Genomic DNA, 16,459 nt, shown 5'->3' with positions numbered 1-16,459 from the left:
TGGGCGGTACCCCCAAGTACAACTCCCTGCCGAAGCGCAACACTATAGTGTACTTTAAAGTGCTCCTACGATCCTAGCCGTACTAGTTACGGACCTTGCCATAGCGCAACACTATCTAAAATTGTAAGTGTCCCTATGATCCTAGCCGTATCTAGCCTTCTGATACGTGTCAATAGCGCAACACTTTTAACCAATAATTCCCTACGCCTCCAGTTCTCACCACTTGTGATCCTAGCCTGGAGTCGACTAAAATGTAAGTGTCCCTATGATCCTAGCCGTATCTAGCCTTCTGATACGTGTCAATAGCGCAACACTTTTAAGACAATAATTCCCTGTACCCCCAGTTCCCACCCCTGGTGGTCCTAGCCTGTGGATTTCAGTATTTTTCCCCGATCCTAGCCGTACCTAGCCCTCTGGTACGTGCCGGTGGAACAATACTCTATGGTACCAAGGTTTAACATCACATTCACCACAAGTTTGCATGTCACAATATGGTGCTTATCTACTCACAATAATTCGTATAATAATTCATAATTTAGTTCACTTACATCAGACAGGTGTTTCACAAAATTAATTTGGATAAAGCCAATGTGCAGAACTTTAGTTATATAACAATAGGTGTCTGCTTACCTGTTTTTAGTAGTCCGGACTCTTTGTGAAACACACCGTTCAATGACAGAGATGTCCAATGGGCCGGACAATACCCAGCGAAGTCCCTTCTACCCGATCACAGTCGGTGGTCACCAATTGTTAAATTGCGTCAATTCAAATCTGGTATTAGGAACAAAAGAGGTCAATACACGTCTTCTAAAATAGACTAGTATTTTAATTAATGCAAAACACTTCAATGGTAAATATGATGTTCGTATATACGGGTCCACTGAAATACCACGCAGGGCACTCAGAGAACTGATCCATTGTTCTAAGTTCTTCTCCAAATACTCTGACAGAGATAGTTCCCGCTCCCTGCTGGCCAATCAGAGTAGAGACTGAGCGTGGTTTAGACTTACTCAGGCTATCGTTGGCGCACAGGCTGGTCCCAGGCCCTTGGCGCTTCACTGTTGCCAGGTGTTTAGTTGTTTTGCAACTTCAGACATAGTCTGTTCCTCTCCACTGTAGCAGAACACATGTCCTTGAGTGCGGTTTAACAAAGAGGCAGTGTGTATGTGTCTGTGAGAATCACAAGTCTGTCTCACCCTACTCCCTAACATTCCTCACATGAATCACAGCTTGTTATGTTAAACAATTTATATCAGTACAGTACAAACCTATTATGTTTAATCATTAATGCATTCTTTCTAAGCTAGGCATCACATCTAGTTATAAGAAAATAGAGCCCCACAAAGGGAAACTCAGTCCCTGCAATGATACAAAAATAATCAAGTCAGTCAGCACAGAGACAATTTTGTATTTAATTTAAACAAAATGGCCATACCCTCACATGATGTGAAGTACAGTACTTTTATTGCACAAAACTATATATGTGACATGTAGAATAACTTGTCATTATGGTAACACAACCTTTTCTGTACATCTGGTACCCTCACTTTGATAAAAATTAATGTTAGAATAGTTTGGAAAAGGTTCAACATTACATTACACATATCTTTACTAAGTAATGTCAAGTAAACATGAATTAAGGCACTATCCTTACCTCACTCTAAAACACCAGGATCAACCTAAAGGGACAAAGTTAGTCACTTTTCATCAGTGAATCACCATATCATCTACTCTGCCTTATCATACTCATTCTATCCTCAGGTCACCTCATCCAGTTCCCTACTACATCTAAAACCAACAGGCGAACAGCCTCTCTCCTGTGTGGACCTTCAGGTGCATCTTTAGCTGGTGCTGGTGGGAGAACCTCTTCTCACACTGGGGGCAACTGTAGGGTTTCTTCCCTGTGTGGACCCTCTGGTGCCTCTTCAGGTTGAACGAGTCCGAAAAACTGTCCTGGCACAGGTGGCAGCCGAACGGTTTCTCCCCCATGTGCATCCTCTGGTGGATCTCCACCTGTTTGGGGAAACTGAAGGCTTTCCCACAGAACGAACACTGGAAGCACTTCTCTTTGCCACTGGAACAACTGAAAGCGTTACGACTACTGTAATTTTTCAATGGGCTTGTGTAGCCATTTAATGTTGATGTACTGGCATTGTCTGAGGTCTGGTTCAACATTAGGAGAGTGTGAAGAGGACAAAGGCCAGGGAGTGTCTGTGTTGTCGCAGGGTCCATGTTCCAGTTGATAGATCCTATATAAAAAAAAAAAGGCAGGCTGAAGGCAGCACCTGTTAGGGGGTTAACCTGAGGCGCCATCAGTCTCTCTGAATCACAACTATAGGAGCAGGACGGAGCATCGCTAGCCGATTCTGTGTCTGTTCTCATACGGACACCTCCCCGTCCCCGCAGACCAAATCCACGCTTCGCCCTCGTCTCAGCCAGTCTGTTGTCATGGAGACGAAATTCAGTTGTTTTGTGTTCAACTGTCTGTTTCTGGTTGTGGTTAACAGTGTTGTTCACCAGCCCAGAGTTGAGGACGCTGTCCCATCCACTGACCTCCACTATGTCACCGCTAGTCCTGGCCAGCTCTGTGATGTCGTCCCCCGGGCCATTGGCTACACAGGTCTGGGTCTGGGAATCTAAGATGGTCGCCCAGTCGCCTCTGTTAGCCTCCAACCAAACACCTGCAGGAAAAGGTTACAAAATAGACTTTACAAACATGGGAGAGAAAACTCTACATATCGAGTTGTTTTAGTCAATAACCTGGTCAAGTTCATACATTATAATGTGTGTTTTTGTATGTTGTATTGATTTAATGTTATGAATGAAGACAAAATAATAGCGAGGTGCATCACTATTCCCATTGAAGATCTATTACTGTATATAGGCTATATGTATTTCTCCCTTACCCTGCTCCCCCATCTTTAGTCCACTCAGCAGATCAATGCTCTCTGGTCCGTCTTCTATAGTCTTTGACTAGCAGCAGATCAGGCTTCCCCTCCATGTCTACTGACTGTAAGAGATACAGAGTCAGAGGATGTTGCATCAAGAAATCTGATATGAGCACCCTGCTATGGAGCATCTTCTGATTGGGAAATTAGGGATTGCTATGAGTAATATGCAAACGTGTTAGTTATTTTTCTCTCTGCATTGTTGGGAAGGGCCCGTAAGTAAGCACTTCACTGTTAGTCTACATCTGTTGTTTACGAAGCATGTGACAAATACAATTAGATTTTACTTGATTACATGACACTCTTTAATGATTTGCTAATTCAAAGGCATGGTCCCACACTTAAGACAAACTTAATCAAGACCTGGGTGGGCTCACCTCAGTCACACTGTGTGGTCCTATACTCTGTGGGTTCTGGACGAGGTGTAGTCTTGTTGTCCTCCATTACCATCGTCCCCTCAGGGTTCCCCAGATCCTCCTCAAACCCCTCCCCCTTCACCAGCAGCGCCTCTGGACCCTCCTCCTCCTGGAAGAGAGGGGTGATACAGATTGCACAGAAATATACTCCCTCAGGTACGTACACACACACACACAGATAATAAACACTTTCAACATGGAGTGTTTACCCATCCCCACTATGTTTGAGTCCTATACTGTAATTACAGAATGACTTCATTGTTGTTAAACCCATCATGGTGGACATAAATATGATGTTGTGGGTAAAAGTAATTAATTGTGTGCCCAATAGAAATTAATGGTAAATAATGTAGTGTCAATTTGGAGTCACTTTTATTGTAAATAAGAATAGAGTACGTTTCTAAAAATGTGGATGCTACCATGATTACAGATAATTCTGAATGAATCTTGAATAATGATGAGTGATAAAGTAAAACGCATAAAATAATCTGAAATACAACCAAAACAAACAGCAAATGCATCCTATAAGTTTGTAGTCACAAGCTTGATGTAATTACATTTACATTTACGTCATTTAGCAGACGCTCTTATCCAGAGCGACTTACAAATAGGTGCATTCACCCTATAGCCAGTGGGATAACCACTTTACAATATCTTTTTTTATTTTTATTTATTTTTTATTTTTATTTTTTATTTATTTTTTAGGGGGGGGGGGGGGGGGGGGGTAGAAGGATTACTTTATCCTATCCCAGGTATTCCTTAAAGAGGTGGGGTTTCAAATGTCTCCGGAAGGTGGTGAGTGACTCCGCTGTCCTGGCGTCGTGAGGGAGCTTGTTCCACCATTGGGGTGCCAGAGCAGCGAACAGTTTTGACTGGGCTGAGCGGGAACTATGCTTCCGCAGAGGAAGGGGAGCCAGCAGGCCAGAGGTGGATGAACGCAATGCCCTCGTTTGGATGTAGGGACTGATCAGAGCCTGAAGGTACAGAGGTGCCGATCCCCTCACAGCTCCATAGGCAAGCACCATGGTCTTGTAACAGATGCGAGCTTCAACTGGAAGCCAGTGGAGTGTGCGGAGGAGCGGGGTGACGTGAGAGAACTTGGGAAGGTTGAACACCAGACGGGCTGCGGCATTCTGGATGAGTTGTAGGGGTTTAATGGCACAGGCAGGGAGCCCAGCCAACAGCGAGTTGCAGTAATCCAGACGGGAGATGACAAGTTCCTGGATTAGGACCTGTGCCGCTTCCTGTGTAAGGCAGGGTCGTACTCTCCGAATGTTGTAGAGCATGAACCTGCAGGATCGGGTCACCGCCTTGATGTTAGCGGAGAACGACAGGGTGTTGTCCAGGGTAATCATTGCGTGCTAGGAATATGGGACCAAATACTAAACTTTGGACTACTTTAATACACTTACGTGAATTTGTCCCAATACTTTTGGTCCCCTAAAAAAGGGGGGCTATGTACAAAAAGTGCTGTAATTTCTAAAAAGGTTATATAGATGAAAATACATACGCTCAAATTAAAGATGACAGTCTACATTTTAACCTCAGTCATTTTCAAATCCAAAGTGCTGGAGTACAGGGCCAAAATGAGTCTCAATGAAAGTCTAAGAATGAAAAGTCCCATTTTGTGTTTATTAAATAAACAAGTTTTAAATACACCATATAAAAACTACACATACACGTCTCAACAACAAAAAATCAGCGAACTTGATAAACCACATTCATTTTTTCATTAAAAGTGTCTTGTGAAAAAAATAAAGTCGTTGAATGGAAGTAATGAAATAGGCATTTGTGAACATCATATAGCCTACACAGTACAAACACTATGTAACAGACTTTTTAGGCTAATATATCTGGAAACAATATTCTACCCAGGAATATTCAACACTGAAATCTGTTAATCTCTTTATTCCAAATGCATCTGTGGGTCTTTTCTGCTGACAACAATAAAAATGTATCTTTGTCTTTAATGCAGGTTTTGAGCTAAACGTCAGAAGCTATCGAGTGGAATGGTTCCTTTCTATGTTATGAAGTGGAATGTTTTTTCTGCTGGTGTATCCTGAGGTAGCTCCTCTCTGAAAACCTCTTCCCGCAGTGGGTACAGGTGAATGGCCTTTCTCCCGTGTGGACCTTCAGGTGCATTCTCACCTGGTTCTGGTGGGAGAACCTCTTCTCACACTGGGGGCAGCTGTAGGGTTGTGGACCCTATGGTGCCTCTTCAGGCTGGATGAGTGGGAGAAGCGCATATGACACTGGGTACAGCTGAAGGGTTTCTCCCCTGTGTGGACCCTCTGGTGCCTCTTCAGGCTGCCAGCTTCAGCAAAGCACATATCACACTGGGTACAGCTGTAGGGTTTCACCCCTGTGTGGATCCTCTGGTGGATCTCCACCTTCTGGAGGCAGCTGAAGCCTTTGTTACAGAACATGCAGAGGAACCGTTTCGCTTTACTATTGCCTGATGTGGCTCCCCTTCCCTGATCCTGGGCTCTAGCCCTGTCATTTGAGTTCAGCACCTGATTGAAAAGGACGCAGCCGTGTGAATCGGAAGGCCCCATCAACGTGGACACTGGGTCACGATCCCTGAGCACGTGTAAAGGGGAGTGGGTCACAACATTTCGATTAGTCTCTAAGCTTTCCTTGTAGTCTAAGAAGTCACTAGCGTTACCCTGCGAGTTTTCTCCTCCTAACTGAGTCTCATCTGCATTCCATGTCAGAGAAGCGTCATCCTCCACTTTCACAGTAACCTCATCTACGACCAGACCCTCTCCTTTCTTATCTAGGCACCCTTCAGAATATACACTACTACTGTACCGGTTCCAGTCCCCTCTCATTGGATTAGTCTGTGTATCTAAGCCCACAGCCATGTCACCCTGTATCATCTCTGTCTCTGTAGCGTATGAACAGGACAGATAATTGCCAGTCTGTAACGCATCACCTGAGTCCTGATGGGACAGAACTATCCTCGGGTTCAGGTTACCGTAAACTAAATAATCTGAGCGAGGAGCAGGACAGTCCAGTCGCCTCAGCCCTGTTAAAGTGTCTGTCTCTGTGTCTGTCTCTGACTCTGACTTGAGGGCGGCGTTCGGCGTTCCACTGACCTCCATGATGCTGCATTGGGTCCTGGGGGGTGCTGGGACGGTGGTGGGGTCCTCCGTGGCTACAGGGGGCTCTCCAGCTTCTCCAGTCTGGATGTCTCTGCTTTGCCGTGGGTCCTCCTTTCCTTCAGACCTCTTCAGCTTGACCCCAGGACCTGCAGCCTCTGTATCTGCAGGCTGACACAGAAAGATAGGAGGTTATTACAGGTACATGAGTAGCATTGGATAACAATGTAGTAGGGAAGTCTCATAAGCTCCCCTATGGCAGATACATGAGGATGTACACGTAAGCAAGTGAATAGCTGAGGGGAGCCTTTCTGAAATAAACTGGCCACATATGATGTACTGTAATTTTGATGTAATACTATTACACTAACCTCTATCACGATAACGTGCTGGGTTGAGGTTCCACTCCCCTCATCAACAGTGATTGGTTGGTCATCTCTCCATGTATTGTGTCCTGCTGGCTTCACAATGTTTCTGTGGCCTCCAGTGAGATGTCCTTCACCTGAGAGAGTGATTGGGGGAAAAGAGGTGGTTAGGTTAGCTACTGTCAATGCTCAACGCTATGTTTTACACTATTGACAGTTCTGACACCTAGTACAGTTACAACAGATCCAAGATGGCGTACAGTGAGGGAAAAAAGTATTTGATCCCCTGCAGATTTTGTACGTTTGCCCACTGACAAAGAAATTATCAGTCTATAATTTTATTGCTAGGTTTATTTGAACAGTGAGAGACAGAATAACAACAACAAAATCCAGAAAAAACGCATGTCAAAAATGTTATAAATTGATTTGCATTTTAATGAGGGAAATAAGTATTTGACCCCCTCTCAATCAGAAAGATTTCTGGCTCCCAGGTGTCTTTTATCCAGGTAACGAGCTGAGATTAGGAGCACACTCTTAAAGGGAGTGCTCCTAATCTCAGCTTGTTACCTGTATAAAAGACACCTATCCACAGAAGCAATCAATCAATCAGATTCCATACTCTCCACCATGGCCAAGACCAAAGAGCTCTCCAAGGATGTCAGGGACAAGATTGTAGACCTACACAATGCTGGAATGGGCTACAAGACCATCGCCAAGCAGCTTGGTGAGAAGGTGACAACAGTTGGTGCGATTATTCGCAAACGGAAGAAACACAAAATAACTGTCAATCTCCCTCGGCCTGGGGCTCCATGCAAGATCTCACCTCGTGGAGTTGCAATGATCATGAGAACGGTGAGGAATCAGCCCAGAACTACACGGGAGGATCTTGTCAATGATCTCAAGGCAGCTGGGACCATAGTCACCAAGAAAACAATTGGTAACACACTACGCCGTGAAGGACTGAAATCCTGCAGCGCCCGCAAGGTCCCCTGCTCAAGAAAGCACATATACAGGCCCGTCTGAAGTTTGCCAATGAACATCTGAATGATTCAGAGGAGAACTGGGTGAAAGTGTTGTGGTCAGATGAGACCAAAATCGAGCTCTCAGGCATCAACTCAACTCGCCGTGTTTGGAGGAGGAGGAATGCTGCCTATGACCCCAAGAACACCATCCCCACCATCAAACATGGAGGTGGAAACATTATGCTTTGGGGGTGTTTTTCTGCTAAGGGGACAGGACAACTTCCCCGCATCAAAGGGACGATGGACGGGGCCATGTACCGTCAAATCTTGAGTGAGAACCTCCTTCCCTCAGCCAGGGCATTGAAAATGTGTCGTGGATGGGTATTCCAGCATGACAATGACCCAAAACACACGGGCAAGGCAACAAAGGAGTGGCTCAAGAAGAAGCACATTAAGGTCCTGGAGTGGCCTAGCCAGTCTCCAGACCTTAATCCCATAGAAAATCTGTGGAGGGAGCTGAAGGTTCGAGTTGCCAAACGTCAGCCTCGAAACCTTAATGACTTGGAGAAGATCTGCAAAGAGGAGTGTGACAAAATCCCTCCTGAGATGTGTGCAAACCTGGTGGCCAACTACAAGAAACGTCTGACCTCTGTGATAGCCAAACAATGGTTTTGCCACCAAGTACTAAGTCATGTTTTGCAGAGGGGTCAAATACTTATTTCCCTCATTAAAATGCAAATCAATTTATAACATTTTTGACATGCGTTTTTCTGGATTTCTTTGTTGTTATTCTGTCTCTCACTGTTCAAATAAACCTACCATTAAAATTATAGACTGATCATGTCTTTGTCAGTGGGCAAACGTACAAAATCAGCAGGGGATCAAATACTTTTTTCCCTCACTGTAGCAGTGTGGTCGTGTTTTCTGTAGTGTCCTTGTGTAAATAGCCAGTTTTTTTAGTTTTTTGTCTATTTTGTATATATTTCTCAATTTTACTTTTTTACTTTTCATTCTTTAACTAAATATACTTTCCTGCAACCCGCCTCACCCAACGTGGAAAGGATTCTATGACTTTTATCAAGAAGCTGAAACTAGTCTAGGTGCAACCGAATGGCTGTGGTAGCCAGCTAGCTAGCTACTTGCTATTAGCCACCATTAGCGTCTTCACCATTGTCCGTGGCCTGCACTACCCACCAGCCAGCTCTAGCTCTAGCCTGGACAATTTGTCGGCCAGTCTGCACAGCGTGCTATCAACCCAGAGCATATCGGATTTTCTGCCGGAATCACTGGACCCTAGCGCCGGATCATCGCAACTAGCTAGCTGCAACCGAATGGCTGTTGTCGTTGGCTAATTACCATTGCCCCTTAGCAAGCACCACTTAGCCTTGAGCTAGCCTCGAGCCTGGCCCATCTCCCAGCTATCTACCTCTCTGTCAACCGGACGGGACCTCCTAGTGTTGACACGGAGCCCCGCCGATCCAACACGACTGGTCTGCCGATGAAATCGTCTGATGTGGTTTCAACAGGCTTCCCGTTACAATGTCGACCACGAAGATCCATCTGCTAGCCCCGGCCCGCTAGCACACGCAAGCCGTGCCTCTTGCTCGCCAGTGCTGTAGCAGCCCCCGAACTACCTCCGAACTCTCCTATTGCTGTTCACTGGACCTTATGATAACTCAGCTATACAGCTAATGCCTGCTGGACTGTTCCTTTATACGGTACCGCATCCTGTTTATGTTTAGCCTCAGCCCAAACTTTGTCGCCATTACCAGCTGTTGTCTTAGCTCTCTTGAATAACACCTGTGATTGCTTTATGCCTCTCTCCCATGTCAATATGCCTTGCTTATTGCTGTTTCGGTTATTTCTTATTGTACTATTTCACTGTAGAGCCCCCAGTCCAGCTCAACCTGCCTTAGATAGCTCCTTTGTCCCACCCCCCATACACGCGGAGACCGACTCAATCGGTGCCTCCAGTGATGCTATCTCTTTCATCGTTACCCAACGCTTAGGTTTACCTCCACTGTAATTCAGAAATGTCCATCCCCAACTACAACATTTTCCGTCTCGATAGAACTGCCAAAGGGGGTGGGGTTGCAATCTACTGTAGAGATAGCATGATAGAGCTCTGCAGGCTATCCAGGTCTGTGCCCAAACAGTTTGAGCTTGTACTTCTAAAAATCAACCTTTCCAGAAATAAGTCTCTCACTGTTGCCGCTTGCTACAGACCCCCCTCAGCCCCGAGCTGTGCCCTGGACACCATATGTGAACTGATTGCCCCCCCCATCTATCCTCAGAGTTCGTACTGCTTGGTGACCTAAACTGGGATATGCTTAACACCCCGGCCAACCTACAATCTAAACTAGATGCCCTCAATCTCACACAAATTATCAACGAACCTACCAGGTACAACCCTAAATCTGTAAACATGGGCACCCTCATAGATATCATCCTGACAAATGTACCCTCTAAATACAACTCCACTGTCTTCAACCAGGATCTCAGCGATCACTGCCTCATTGCCTGTGTCCGTAATGGGTCCGCGGTCAAACGACCACCCCTCATCACTGTCAAACGCTCCCTAAAACACTTCAGCGAGCAGGCCTTTCTAATTGACCTGGCCCGGGTATCCTGGATGGATATTGACCTCATTCCGTCAGTAGAGGATGCCTGGTTGTTCTTTAAAAGTAATTTCCTCTCAATCTTAAATAAGCATGCCCCATTCAAAAAATTCAGAACTAAGAACAGATATAGCCCCTGGTTCTCCTCAGACTTGACTGCCCTTGACCAGCACAAAAACATCCTGTGGTGTACTGCATTAGCATCGAACAGCCCCCGCGATATGCAACTTTTCAGGGAAGTCAGGAACCAATATACACAATCAGTTAGGAAAGCAAAGGCTAGCTTTTTCAAACAGAAATTTGCATCCTGTAGCACTAACTCCAAAAAGTTTTGGGACACTGTAAAGTCCATGGAGAATAAGAGCACCTCCTCCCAACTGCCCACTGCACTGAGGCTAGGAAACACTGTCACCACCGATAAATCTACAATAATCGAGAATTTCAACAAGCATTTTGCTACGGCTGGCCATGCTTTCCACCTAGCTACCACTACCCCGGCCACCAGCTCTGCACCCTCCACTGCAACTTGCCCATGCCCCCCCCGCTTCTCCTTCACACAAATTCAGACAGCTGATGTTCTGAAAGAGCTGAAAAATCTGGACCCCTACAAATCAGCTGGCCTAGACAATCTGGACCCTTTCTTTCTAAAATTAGCCGCCAAAATTGTCGCAACCCCTATTACTAGCCTGTTCAACCTCTCTTTCGTAATGTCTGAGATCCCCAGAGATTGGAAAGGTGCCGCAGTCATCCCCCTCTTCAAAGGGGGTGACACTCTAGATCCAAACTGTTACAGACCTATATCCATCCTGCCCTGCCTTTCGAAAGTATTTGAAAGCCAAGTTAACAAACAGATCACCGACCATTTTGAATCCCACCGTACCTTCTCCGCTATGCAATCCGGTTTCCGAGCTGGTCATGGGTGCACCTCAGCCACGCTCAAGGTCCTAAACAATATTATAACCACGATCGATAAAAGACAGTACTGCGCAGCCATCTTCATCGACCTGGCCAAGGCTTTCGACTCTGTCAACCACCGCATTCTTATTGGCAGACTAAATAGCCTTGGTTTCTCAAATGACTGCCTCGCCTGGTTCACCAACTACTTCTCAGATAGAGTTCAATGTGTCAAATCGGAGGGCCTGTTGTTTGGACCTCTGGCAGTCTCTATGGGGGTGCCACAGGGTTCAATTCTCGGGCCGACTCTATTCTCTGTGTATATCAATGATGTCGCTCTTGCTGCTGGTGACGCTCGGATCCACCTCTATGCGGACGACACCATTTTGTATACATCTGGCTCTTCATTGGATACTGTGTTAACAAACCTCCAAACGAGCTTCAACGCCATACAACACTCCTTCCGTAGCCTCCAACTGCTCTTAAACACTAGTAAAACGAAATGCATGCTCTTCAACCGAACGCTGCTTGCACCCGCCCACCCGACTAGAATCACTACTCTCGGCGGGTCTGACCTAGAGTATGTGGACAACTACAAATACCTAGGTGTCTGGTTAGACTGTAAACTCTCCTTCCAGACTCACATTAAGCATCTCCAATCAAAAGTTAGATCTAGTATCGGCTTCCTATTTCGCAAAACAAAGCCTCCTTCACTCATGCTGCCAAACATGCCCTCGTAAAACTGACTATCCTACCGATCCTTGATTTCGGCGATGTCATTTACAAAATAGCCTCCAACACTCTACTCAGCAAATTGGATGTAGTCTATCACAGTGCCATCCGTTTTGTCACCAAAGCCCCATATACTACCCACCATTGTGACCTGTACGCTCGTTTGCTGGCCCTCACTACATATTTGTCGCCAAACCCACTGGCTCCAGGTCATCTATAAATCACTGCTAGGCAAATCCCTGTCTTATCTTAGCTCACTGGTCACCATAGCAACACCCACCCGTAGTCTGCGCTCCAGCAGGTATATCTCACTGGTCATCCCCAAAGCCAACACCTCCTTTGGCCGCCATTCCTTCCAGTTCTCTGCTGCCAATGACTGGAACGAACTGCAAAAATCTCTGAAGCTGGAGACTCTTATCTCCCTCACTAACTTTAAGCATCAGTTGTCAGAGCAGCTTACCGATCACTGCACCTGTACATTCCTATATTGTTATTTATTTTGCTAATTTGCACCCCAGTATCTCTATTTGCACATCATATTTTGCACATCTATCATTCCAGTGTTAATACGAAATTGTAACTATTTTTGCACTATGGCCTATTTATTGCCTTACCTCCATAACTTACTACATTCGCACACACTGTATATATATTTTCTGTTGTATTTTTGACTTTATGTTTTGTTTACCCCATATGTAACTCTGTGTTGTTGTTTTTATCGCACTGCTTTGCTTTATCTTGGCCAGGTCGCAGTTGTAAATGAGAACAACTGGCTTACCTGGTTAAATAAAGGTGATATAAAATACAATTTAAAAAATGCACACAATAATGTAGATCCCTCGTTATGTCGAGATCACGACTTATTTATCTCATGATCACAACATAACAAAAGTTATTTTGTCGAGATCACGAGATAATCAAAAGTACCACACATCATCCATTAATTTGTTCAGATACACGATAACCACTTCATCAAGAAGCCCTGTGGCTGTGTTGATCACACTGCTGGGCATTTAAGCCCTGAACAATGCCTGACAGATGGCATTTAAGTCCTGAACAATGCCTGACAGGCAGCAAGGTCTCCCAGGCTGCACCGTCTCCCAGGCTGCGTGCCGCCCCCAAGACCACAGCCAATTACATGCAAGGAACAATGCAGCTAACTTTGCTACTCTTGTGAGCTAGCTAGTGGGCTACGTAGTCTTGTTTGCTAGCTAGCTTGTTATCAATTTTGGTTGTTAGCTTGCATAACTGATATGTGTATCACTGTGTGCAATAACAGTTAACATGGTTTTTGAATGACTACCTCATCTCTGTACCCTACACATACAATTATCTGTAAGGTCCATCAGTCGAGCAGTGAATTTCAAACACAGATGCAACCACAAAGACCAGAGAGGTTTTCCAATGCAACAACATTGTAGTTACTCCAAAATACTAACCTAATTGACAGAGTGAAACGAAGGAAGCCTGTACAGAATACAAATATTCCAAAACATGCATCCTGTTTGCAACAAGGCACTAAAGTAATACTGCAAAACAATTTGTTATGTTTGGGGCAAATCCAATACAACACATTACTGAGTACCACTCTCCATATTTTCACGCATAGTGGTGGCTGCATGATGTTATGGGTATGCTTGTAATAGTTAAGGACTGGGGAATGGAATGGAGCTAAGCACGTGCAAAATCCTAGAGGAAAACCTGGTTCAGTCTGCTTTCCACCAGACACTGGGAAATGAATTCACCTTTCAGCAGGAGAATAACCTAAAACAGAAGGCCAAATCTAAACTGGAGTTGCTTACCAAGAAGACAGTGGATGTTCCTGAGTGGTGAGTTACAGTTTTGACACAAATCTACTTGAAAATCTATGGCAAGACCTGAAAATGGTTGTCTAGCAACGACCAAGAACCAATTTGACAGAGCTTGAAGAAATTTGAAAAGAATAATGGGCAAATGTTGCACAATCCAGGTGTGGAAAGCTCTTAGAGACATAGACTCACAGCTGTAATCGCTGCCAAAGATGTTTCTACAAAGTATTGACTCAGATGTGTGAATACTTATGTAAATTATATATTTCTGTATTTAATTTTCAATAAATTTGCAAACATTTCTAAAAACATGTTTTCACTTTGTCATTATGGGGTTTTGTGTGTAGATGCGTGAGAAAATTCAGGCTGTAACAACAAAATTTGGAAAAAGTTGAGGGGTGTGAATACTTTCTGAAGGCACTGTAGCTGCGTTGTTGCTTGCATGCGATTGACTGTGGGCTTGGGTGTGGCAAACAGCCTGGGGGAAAGTTCTCGTTCGGGGCTTAAATGCCCCACGAGGGCTTAGATACCCCAAGAGCTCTTAGCTCAATGTGTGGGACATTTAGCTTGCTAACATTCTAACTTATAAACTGATAATGAGCTCCAAACACAAATGAAAGCATGACATTAGCATGTAATATACCATCCCTTAGTGTGGCAATCAATAAAAACATATGCGCTGATCGACCATGGGCTCTGCTACATCAGCCATACTGTCAATCTATCATCAATGTGTCCACTCCTATTTATAGAGTTTATCTCGTGATCTCTACAAAACAACTTTTGTTATGTCGCGATCATGAGATAAATAAGTTGTGATCTCGACATAACGAGGAAATGTTTTATTTATTCATATGTCCTCTCTGGACTTCCATACAGATTAATATAATAATAGTTTGATTAAAACGTTGACATGTTTTGCAAGAAGAACGATTTCCCTAATAATCCTCTTTACATGGACACAACTGAAATCAGGCTACCTGATAGCACTCTGATAAATGCAGAAAATTGCCAAATCAAAAAAAAAGTTCTACCACAGGACCATGTTATTTTTGGAAAGCATATTTGATTCGGAGTTCAGACATATGAAGTTTGTATGTGGAAACTACTTCTAAGATGCATATATTCAGTTGTTCAGAACTCACATCTCCATTACACCGACACTGTCAATGCGTTTTTGTACACCGGAAGTACATTCATTTCTAATGGAACGCTGCGTTGCCTCACAGCATGGCTGTTGCAGAGCGTTCTGTGTGGTGCATTCATTGGATATCTCCAACAGATGGATCATATTGTATGCATAGACTTGACAGAAATAGTAGCAAAAGGTGAATGTTTAATTTTTGTTGCACACATATCCAGTAACAATGTTGGCTTGGATAATGAACAAGTTTGACTACAGAATGTATTACACATCATTGATGCAATGATGCGGTCTGTCAGGCATCACTTCACTCGCGCTTATGCCTCGATCACACGATACGCTGTATCATCTGGATATGTGTGCAACAAAAGTTTAACATTCACCTTCTGCAACCATTTCTGTCAAGCCGTCTACGCATATGTTTGATAAATCCAATGTATGCACCACACAGAACGCACTGAAACTGCCTCTGCAAGGCAATGCTGCAAGGCAAACGCAGCGTTCCATTGGAAATGAATGTACTTCTGGTGTACCAAAATGCAAAAACACTGTCGGTGTGATCGAGGCGTAAGGTGTTTACATGACTATTGCATAATCGGCCTATTGCCATAATCAGTTTAATATTGAATTATTACTGTGCATGTAATCGTACTCACTGTCTGGAATTGCCAATGATGTAACACTTCGCATAACTTCTTGATGTTCCATGGGTCATATTGTTTTCAATGAGTAAATAGGAAATGCAGCAAATCAATAATATGGTTAGAATATGATAGTGTCTTTGCGCAAGATAGCTAAGTAATCAGTGGAATTATTGCATACTATCCAAAAACGGACCAAGACCCAATTCTGGTTAACACATCTAAAGACACACATGCGCAGAGGGGAACGGGTCGACAGGCCCTGCAGCCTCGGTTTTCTCCAAAAATGTACCTCTTGCCATTCCTCTGTATCGGTCGAGGATCTTGACACTACTGGGATGACTGGCAAGGACGCTCTCCCGTGCCACCTTCAGTTCCAGTAGCTGTAGTTTCCTCCGCAATGCCCTGTTTTCTTTCTGGCTTTGAGTTATTTCCAAACGAAACACTGCATAGTCGTCGTCTACGAGTTTACAGATGTCTGCCACGGCTGCATTCGCTAGTACTTCCATAATGGAGGCTATTTGAGTGTGAAAAACCATACAATTTGCCATTGTTAGCAGCTAGCTAGCGTTACCTAGATAACATCTATCCACCACGTCCTGTCTCCAACGCGAATTATGGGGTAAGTATGTGATGCTGTGCTGTTAAATGGTGTTAGTAAATGGCTAAATAATAACAAAAAAACGCTAACGTGGAAATTGTTCTAGGTTACTTCTTTCTTCTTCTTTGGTATTATCGCGGTTTGCAAACAATTGTTAGAGGTGCATGCTGCCACCTACTGTACAGGGTGGTAAACCATAGAAAATATATCCATTGTTGGAAAGTGGGAA

At 44.3% G+C, this 16,459-nt stretch overlaps 2 protein-coding genes across 3 annotated transcripts; both read right to left on the bottom strand.

The window, feature by feature from the left end:
• Positions 1-765: 765 nt before the first annotated feature.
• On the bottom strand, positions 766-3,704 carry LOC311110342 (uncharacterized protein). Its single transcript, XM_084188888.1, has 3 exons — positions 3,326-3,704; positions 2,907-3,010; positions 766-2,681 (listed from the first exon to the last, which is right to left on the bottom strand). The coding sequence occupies exons 2-3, from the start codon at positions 2,917-2,919 to the stop codon at positions 1,789-1,791; spliced, it is 906 nt and encodes a 301-aa protein (XP_084045014.1). The 5' UTR covers positions 2,920-3,010; positions 3,326-3,704; the 3' UTR covers positions 766-1,788.
• Positions 3,705-4,833: 1,129 nt separating this feature from the next.
• On the bottom strand, positions 4,834-16,363 carry LOC311110337 (uncharacterized protein). Of its 2 annotated transcripts, XM_084188882.1 has the most exons (4): positions 15,922-16,354; positions 15,645-15,680; positions 6,837-6,967; positions 4,834-6,636 (listed from the first exon to the last, which is right to left on the bottom strand). In XM_084188882.1, the coding sequence occupies exons 1-4, from the start codon at positions 16,178-16,180 to the stop codon at positions 5,509-5,511; spliced, it is 1,554 nt and encodes a 517-aa protein (XP_084045008.1). In that variant the 5' UTR covers positions 16,181-16,354; the 3' UTR covers positions 4,834-5,508. The 2 variants fall into 2 exon arrangements, with proteins under 2 accessions (XP_084045008.1, XP_084045009.1); XM_084188883.1 differs by lacking the exon at positions 15,645-15,680 and having other exon boundaries at positions 15,922-16,363.
• Positions 16,364-16,459: the final 96 nt, after the last annotated feature.

The sequence above is a fragment of the Coregonus lavaretus genome, assembly GCF_964263955.1.
Source record: "Coregonus lavaretus genome assembly, contig: SUPER_35_unloc_3, whole genome shotgun sequence".
In the NCBI taxonomy this organism is placed as follows: domain Eukaryota; kingdom Metazoa; phylum Chordata; class Actinopteri; order Salmoniformes; family Salmonidae; genus Coregonus; species Coregonus lavaretus.
This window is presented reverse-complemented; position numbering and strand designations above follow the sequence as displayed.

Coding starts and splice junctions, on each gene's coding strand:
- LOC311110337 (XM_084188882.1), bottom strand. CDS start 16,180: ATGGCAAATTGTATGGTTTTTCACACTCAAATAGCCTCCATTATGGAA. Junction 15,681..15,921: donor ATACAGAGGAATGGCAAGAG/GTACATTTTTGG, acceptor AACATCAAGAAG/TTATGCGAAGTGTTACATCA. Junction 6,968..15,644: donor ATCATTGGCAATTCCAGACA/GTGAGTACGATT, acceptor TCACTCTCTCAG/GTGAAGGACATCTCACTGGA.